The sequence below is a fragment of the Salmo salar genome, chromosome ssa20, assembly GCF_905237065.1.
Source record: "Salmo salar chromosome ssa20, Ssal_v3.1, whole genome shotgun sequence".
NCBI classification, from domain to species: domain Eukaryota; kingdom Metazoa; phylum Chordata; class Actinopteri; order Salmoniformes; family Salmonidae; genus Salmo; species Salmo salar.
Window position 1 is genome coordinate 5705213 of NC_059461.1, and position 9145 is coordinate 5714357.

A 9145-nucleotide genomic window follows, 5' to 3' on the forward strand; every position below is an offset into this window, starting at 1 on the left:
ACCGATACCGATTATTGGAGGGCCAAAAAAAAGCCGATACCGATTAAAATCGGCAGATTTTTTCCAAATATATTTATTTCTTTATTTGTAGTAATGACAATTTCAACAATACTGAATGAACCACTTTTATTTTAACTTAATATAATACATCAATAAAAATCTATTTAGCCTCAAATAAATAATGAAACATGTTCAATTTGGTTTAAAAATGCAAAAACTAAATGTTGGAGAAGAAAGTAAAATTGCAATATGTGCTAACGTTTAAGTTCCTTGCTCAGAACATGAGAACATATGAAAGCTGGTGGTTCCTGTTAACTAGGGGTGCGCCAGCCTAGGGGTACACCAGCCTAATCTCGGGAGTTGATAGGCTTGAAGTCATAAACGGCTCAATGCTTGAAGCACAACGAAGAGCTTCTGGCAAACGCACGAAAGTGCTTTTTGAATGAATGCTTACGAGCGTGATGCTGCCTACCACCGCTCAGTCAGACTGCTCTATCAAATATCAAATCATAGAATTAATTATAACATAATAACACACAGAAATACGAGCCCTAGGTCATTATTATGGTCAAATCCGGAAACTATCATTTCGAAAACAAAACGTTTATTCTTTCAGTGAAATACGGAACCGTTACGTATTTTATCTAACGGGTGGCATCCCTAAGTCTAAATATTGCTGTTACATTGTACAACCTTCAATGTTATGTCATAATTATGTACAATTCAGGCAAATTAATTACGTTCTTTGTTAGGAATAAATGGTCTTCACACAGTTCGCAATGAGCCAGGCGGCCCAAACTGCTGCATATACCCTGACTACTTGCACGGAACGTAAGAGAAGTGACACAATTTCCCTAGTTAAAAGAAAGTAATGTTAGCAGGCAATATTAACTAAATATGTAGGTTTAAAAATATATACTTGAGTATTGATTTTAAGAAAGGCGTTGATGTTTATGGTTAGGTACACATTGGTGCAACGACAGTGCTTTTTTCGCAAATGCGCTTGTTAAATAACCGTTTGGCGTAGTAGGCTATGATTCAATGATAAATTAACAGGCACCGCATCGATTATATGCAACGCAGGACAAGCTAGATAAACTAGTAATATCATCAACCATGTGTAGTTAACTGGTGATTATGTTAACCTGTTAGGGCTAGGGGGCAGTATTGACACGGCTGGATAAAAAACATACCCGATTTAATCTGGTTACCACTCCTACCCAGTAACTAGAATATGCATATACTTATTACATATGGATAGAAAACACCCTAAAGTTTCTAAAACTGTTTGAATGGTGTCTGTGAGTATAACAGAACTCAAATGGCAGGTCAAAACCTGAGAGATTCCTTTACAGGAAGTGGCCTGTCTGACCATTTCTTGAACTTCTTTTCCATCTCTATCTTTTACTAAGGATCTCTGCTCTAACGTGACACTTCCCACGTCGTCCATAGGCGCTCAGAGCCCGGGAAAAAACAGAATGTCGTCATTCCAGCCCCAGGCTGAAACACATTATCGCCTTTCTCAAGTGGCCGATCAAGGGACTCTGGGCTTATGCGCATGACCCGACCGCCCCCGCCTTTGTGATTTTTTCCTCTGTTTGCCGAAAAGGAGATTCCCTGTCGGAATATTATCTCTTTTCTACGAGAAAAATGGCGTAAAAATTGATTTTAAACAGCGGTTGACATGCTTCGAAGTACGGTAATGGAATATTTAGAATTTTATTGTCACGAATTGCGCCATGGGCGCGACACTTCTTACCATTTCGGATAGTGTCTGGAACGCATCGAACAAAACGCCGCTATTCGGATATAACGATGGATTATTTTGGACCAAACCAACATTTGTTATTGAAGTAGCAGTCCTGGGTGTGCATTCTGACGAAGACAACAAAAGGTAATCAAACTTTTATAATAGTAAATATGATTATGGTGAGTGCTAAACTTGCCGGGTGTCTAAATAAGCGAGCCCGTGATGCCTGGGCTATGTACTTAGAATATTGCAAAATGTGCTTTCACCAAAAAGCTATTTTAAAATCGGACATATCGAGTGCATAGAGGAGGTCTGTATCTATAATTCTTAAAATAATTGTTATGCTTTTTGTGAACGTTTATCGTGAGTAATTTAGTAAAATGTTAGCGAATTCCCCGGAAGTTTGCGGGGGTATGCTAGTTCTGAACGTCACATGCTAATGTAAAAAGCTGGTTTTTGATATAAATATGAACTTGATTGAACAAAACATGCATGTATTGTATAACATAATGTCCTAGGGTTGTCATCTGATGAAGATCAAAGGTGAGTGCTGCATTTAGCTGTCTTCTGGGTTTTGGTGACATTATATGCTGGCTTGAAAAATGGGTGTCTGATTATTTCTGGCTTGGTACTCTGCTGACATAATCTAATGTTTTGCTTTCGTTGTAAAGCCTTTTTGAAATCGGACAGTGTGGTTAGATTAACGAGAGTCTTGTCTTTAAATAGCTGTAAAATAGTCATATGTTTGAGAAATTGAAGTAATAGGATTTTTAAGGTTTTGAAAATCGCGCCACAGGCTGCAAGTGGCTGTTACGTAGGTGGGACGCAAGCGTCCCACCTAGCCCATAGAGGTTAAGATTGATTGTTTTTTATAAGATACATTTAATGCTAGCTAGCACCTTACCTTGGCTCCTTGCTGCACTCGCATAACAGGTAGTCAGCCTGCCACACAGTCTCCACGTGGAGTTCAATGTAATCGGCCATGATCGGTGTCCAGTAATACTGATTGTTGTGAAAACTCGAAGTCGGCCCTAATTAATCGTCCGACGTCTAGTGTTTATACTTGCATACTATTGTTTGCACAGATGAACGTGGTACCTTCTGGGATTTGGAAATTGCTCCCAAGGATGAACCAGACTTGTGGAGGTCTACAATTTCTTTTGAGGTCTTTGCTGATTTCTTTTGATTTTCCTATGATGTCAAGCAAAGAGGCACTGAGTTTGGAGGTAGGGCTTGAAATACATCCACAGGTACACCTCCAATTTACTCAAATGATGTCAATTAGCGTATCAGAAGCTTCTAAAGCATGACATCATTTTCTGGAATTTTCCAAGCTGTTTAAAGGCACAGTCAATTTAGTGTATGTAAACTTCTGACCCACCGGAATTGTGATACAGTGAGTTATAAGTTAAATAATATGTCTGTAAACAATTGTTGGAAAAATGACTTGTGTCATGCACGAAGTAGAGATGTCCTAACCGACTTGCCAAAACTATAGTTTGTTAACAAGAAATTTGTGGAGTGGTTGAAAAACGAGTTTTAATGACTCCAACCTAAGTGTATGTAAACTTCCGACTTCAACTGTGTATGTATGTATGTATGTATGTATGTATGTGTATATATATATATATATGTATATGTATTATATATATATATATATATATATATATATATATATGTATATGTATATATGTCCCTTTATTTTTTTGAGCTCTCTCTCTCTCTCTGTGTCTCTCTCTCTGTGTGTCTCTGTATGTGTATATATTATATATATATGTATATATATATATATATATTTGTGTGTATATATATGTGTATATATATGTGTATATATATGTGTATATATATATATATATGTATATATATGTATGTATATATGTATATATATGTATGTATATATATATATATATATATATATATGTATATATATATATATATATATATATATGTATATATATATATATGTATATATATATATATGTATATATATATATATATGTATATATATATATATATGTATATATATGTATATATGTATATATATATATATATGTATATATATGTATATATGTATATATATATATGTATATATGTATATATATGTATATATGTATATATATATATGTATATATGTATATATATGTATATGTATATATATGTATATATATATGTATGTATATATGTATATATATATGTATATATGTATATATGTATGTATATATGTAATATATATATATATACACAAACAGAGACACACAGAGAGAGAGACACAGAGAGAGAGAGAGAGCTCAAAAAAATAAAGGGAACACTTAAACAACACATCCTAGATCTGAATGAAAGAAATAATCTTATTAAATACTTTTTTCTTTACATAGTTGAATGTGCTGACAACAAAATCACACAAAAATAATCAATGGAAATCCAATTTATCAACCCATGGAGGTCTGGATTTGGAGTCACACTCAAAATTAAAGTGGAAAACCACACTACAGGCTGATCCAACTTTGATGTAATGTCCTTAGAACAAGTCAAAATGAGGCTCAGTAGTGTGTGCGGCCTCCACGTGCCTGTATGACCTCCCTACAACGCCTGGGCATGCTCCTGATGAGAGGGCGGATGGTCTCCTGAGGGATCTCCTCCCAGACCTGGACTAAAGCATCCGCCAACTCCTGGACAGTCTGTGGTGCAACGTGGCGTTGGTGGATGGAGCGAGACATGATGTCCCAGATATGCTCAATTGGATTCAGGTCTGGGAAACGGGCAGGCCAGTCCATAGCATCAATGCCTTCCTCTTGCAGGAACTGCTGACACACTCCAGCCACATGAGGTCTAGCATTGTCTTGCATTTGGAGGAACCCAGGGCCAACCGCACCAGCATATGGTCTCACAAGGGGTCTGAGGATCTCATCTCGGTACCTAATGGCAGTCAGGCTACCTCTAGCAAGCACATGGAGGGCTGTGCGGCCCCCCAAAGAAATGCCACCCCACACCATGACTGACCCACCGCCAAACCGGTCATGCTGGACGATGTTGCAGGCGGCAGAATGTTCTCCACGGCGTCTTCAGACTCTGTCACGTCTGTCACGTGCTCAGTGTGAACCTGCGTTCAGCTGTGAAGAGCACAGGGCGCCAGTGTCGAATTTGCCAATCTTGGTGTTCTCTGGCAAATGCCAAACATCCTGCACGGTGTTGGCCTGTAAGCACAACCCCCACCTGTGGACGTCGGGCCCTCATACCACCCTCATGGAGTCTGTTTCTGACCGTTTGAGCAGACACATGCACATTTGTGGCCTGCTGGGGGTCATTTTGCAGGGCTCTGGCAGTGCTCCTCCTGCTCCTCCTTGCACAAAGGCGGAGGTAGCGGTCCTGCTGCTGAGTTGTTGCCCTCCTACGGCCTCCTCCACGTCTCCTGATGTACTGGCCTGTCTCCTGGTAGCGCCTCCATGCTCTGGACACTACGCTGACAGACACAGCAAACCTTCTTGCCACAGCTTGCATTGATGTGCCATCCTGGATGAGCTGCACTACCTGAGCCACTTGTGTGGGTTGTAGACTCTGTCTCATGCTACCACTAGAGTGAAAGCACCGCCATCATTCAAAAGTGACCAAAACATCAGCCAGGAAGCATAGGAACTGAGAAGTGGTCTGTGGTCTCCACCTGCAGAACCACTCCTTTATTGGGGGTGTCTTGCTTATTGCCTATAATTTCCACCTGTTGTCTATTCCATTTGCACAACAGCATGTTACATTTATTGTCAATCAGTGTTGCTTCCTAAGTGGACAGTTTGATTTCACAGAAGTGTGATTGACTTGGAGTTACATTGTGTTGTTTAAGTGTTCCCTTTATTTTTTTGAGCAGTGTATATATATATAAATATAGATATAAATATATATAGATATAAATATATAGATATAGATATAAATATATTTATATATATAGATTTTTTTTTTTTTTGTGTGTGTGTGTATATGTACTCAACCGTTTAAAAGTTTGGGGTCACTTAGAAATGTCCTTGTTTTTGAAAGAAAAGCACATTTCTTGTCCATTAAAATAACATCAAATTGATCAGAAATACAGTGTAGACATTGTTAATGTTGTACATGACTATTGTAGCTGGAAACGGCAGATTTTTTTAAATGGAATATCTACATAGGCCTACAGAGGCCCATTATCAGCAACAATCACTCCTTTGTTCCAATGTCACGTTGTGTTAGCTAATCCAAATTTTAAGGCTAATAGATCATTTAAAAAAAAAATTACAATTATTTACAATTATTTACAATTACAAAAATTTACAATTATTTACACACAGCTGAAAACTGTTGTACTGATTAAAGAAGCAATACAACTGGCCTTCTTTAGACTTGTTGAGTATCTGGAGCATCAGCATTTGTGGGTTCGATTACAGGCTCAAAATGGCCAGAAACAAATACCTTTCTTCTGAAATGCGTCAGTCTTTTCTTGTTCTGAGAAATGAAGGCTATTCCATGTGAGAAATTGCCAAGAAACTGAAGATCTTGTACACCGCTGTGTACTACTCCCTTCACAGAGCGGTGCAAAATGGCTCTAAACAGAATAGAAAGAGTGGGAGGCCCCGGTGCATAACTGAGCAGAAGGACAAGTACATTAGTGTCTCTAGTTTGAGAAACAGACGCCTCATAAGTCCTCAACTGGCAGCTTCATTAAATAGTACTCGCAAAACACCAGTCTCAACATCAACAGTGAAGAGGCTAAATGTAGAGAGCAAAACTGACTTGAGCTGGAACTATTGTTTTGGTCTAATTGAATTTCAAGTGGACTCGTTAGCACCACCAAAACAGAAAAACGACAATTTAGAGGGGACAGAGAGATGTAGTTTGTTGCCACATCGGCAAAGTAAACGTGGAAACTTATTCAATGGCGTTGTCTGCCGGATTGGGAAAAATAGTGCCAAGAACTGGTTCAGGAAAACATAAAAAGAGTTAGAAAAGAGCCTTCAACTGAACCACATTAAGAAACTGCCAGCTTTGGGATGTGTATAATATATTGTCCATTGATGCTCTCTGTGAAAAGGATGTTTGTCTTTTTTCTGTAGTTGATATCTCTGGATTTGACTGTATGCCTCAGTATTAACTTTCCCCTTACCTCCTTCCTTCTCCTGTGCAGAAAAGGCAGGCTCGGCGCCAGCAGGGGGCGCCTCTCGAATGAGTGGCAGCAGCAGCTCCTCTGACTCTGGCAGCAGCAGCTCCAGTGGCTCCAGCTCAGAAAGCAGTGACTCCGATTGATCAGAGAAAGACCCACATACAGTTCAGTCCCTCTTACCGTAGTTAATTTACCCCCCCCTTTTTAGCTAGTAGTCTACTCTCTTTTTTCTTCCCCTGGATGACTTTTATAAGATAATGAAAAGACTTTGAATGACGAGGATATTGATAATGTTTTGTATTTAGAAATGCCTTTACAGAAAAAAACGTAGGAAACGTGTAAGAAGATATAGCTGACTGAACATAGTCAGGATTTGTTTTTGCTGGCCCTTAAAGGGAAATGCCTGGTATCACCAGAACAACATGCGTTTAGTTAATATTATAATTTTTTAAAGACTATGTTACGTAAGTAGTAAACCGTTAAGAAACACTGAGATTGATTTTGGTTTGGACAAAATTGTCTCAAGGAACAAATATGGTCTTTCTCTTCCTGGGATGGCTGTTGCCTCTAGTTTGACCTTTGCCACCACACATTATTCCATTTTTTCCCCCTCGGTTTTATGGATACAGCTATATTTAAGAAATTAAGATAATTGTTATTTTATGGTCATACATATAATTTCTGTTGACAATGTAAAACAAATGGTTTTAATGATCATCTATAGAAGAGAATTGATAACTGTTTATTTTTGTTCTCAATCTTCCATTCTCCATTCAGTGTTTGTAAATCTGTTGTCTCAAGGGTCTGTTCAATGTAGTTGACGGTTAACACTAGACTGCGGTTGAGTGATACATTGACTTAATCATGGCCCTACTTGTATTTACTGAGTGTTTTATCTACACATTTATGGCAAAGTAAAGTTGCTGTTTGATACATTTTCTGATTGTCTTAAAGATTATTTTTGAGTCTCATGCTTTGATATTCTGTCCCCAGTATGTGGTGGCATATAGAAATTCACTTTTTGCAGCCAGTGTTAATGTTAAATGCTCCCCTACTAAGATGTAACACACATCACACACTCTTGTGGTTTGTTTCCCAGCCTGTTTGTATATTTGGCATGTGCCATATCTGACAACTTTCATTATTGAATGTTATAACTTTTTCCTTTGTCTGTGTATGGGCTAGTCTTTCATTTGAACATTATGGTTATATTCCATATGTAGGTGAATTAACACTCACAGTATAGCCCGTTTCTTTTCTTTTTTTTTCTTTCTCTGTGTAAACGACTAATCGCCACGTGTACAAAAACTTACACAAGACAGAAAATTAGAATCTAAAAGTAAATAATCTTATTGTTATTTTGTTAATATTCGAGCATTACAAAGACCTCTGTAAACAAAACTAGGTAGATGTGTCATAACACACAACCTAGTCTTCCTTCCAAATTCAGAATCATGAAGTCTGCTTGTTTACCTTTTACAATACACCTGTTGTGACTGGATTTTTACAATTATGTATCTGTAATTTCTGAGGTGGTAAGTGTATTTTCTATCAATTTTAGATAATTTACAACTGCAGTTGACAAAGCTGAGATCATTTGGTTAGTTGTTAGTAGTGGTGATGTTTTAAACTTGATCTGCTAAATCCCCATTAACCTCATTATACAGATTCAGACAACCTCTTACATAAAAAAAAGCTGGTTTTGCCCGAGGGATGTCATACGAATTGTTTTCACCATATTCACTTATTTGTTCATTTTAGTTCTTGGTCAACATATAATAGATAATTTTTATATTTTAATAAAATAATTTTATGTATTTGCATGCACTCCTGCTGTAACTTTCTGAAATATTTTTTAGCACTGTATTGTAACTTCTGTAGACATCAATCTTTGAGAACTAAAGATTTGTGTTGTAGTTTTAGGGTTGTTTAAGGGTGAAATTACATAGGGATGCTGGGCAAACAAAAAGTTAATATTTGATGTAATTATTTACATGGGATACCATATTTTCTGAGTTCCTTTGTTTTCATAAATAAACCACATAAACATACATGATTGTGAGCTCCTTTGTATCCCATCCACATCACAGCTGTTTAGGCCAATAACTGTCAGTGGCATAGCTATGTCAAAGGTATGTGGTAAGTCAGAACTTATAGTAGTTGACAGACATTTAATTGAAAGAGCACACGTCTATTCCACATGACAGTGCACATAATCAACCTCTACTTGCTGTTGGAACAGTTTGTTTATTTTTTGTAATTGTTTCAGTTTA

The 9145-nt window shown here is 37.5% G+C and overlaps 1 protein-coding gene across 6 annotated transcripts in view; it reads left to right on the forward strand.

The window, feature by feature from the left end:
• The window catches only part of LOC106580204 (bromodomain-containing protein 3), a 32296-nt gene extending 23373 nt beyond the window's left edge, over positions 1-8923 (forward strand). For all 6 annotated transcript variants that reach the window (XM_014161014.2, XM_014161018.2, XM_014161017.2 and 3 more), the window contains one exon: positions 6897-8923. In XM_014161014.2, coding sequence (XP_014016489.1) covers positions 6897-7015 — 119 coding nt within the window. In that variant the 3' untranslated portion in view covers positions 7016-8923. The remainder of the gene's footprint in view (positions 1-6896) is intronic.
• The last annotated feature ends 222 nt before the right edge of the window (positions 8924-9145 follow it).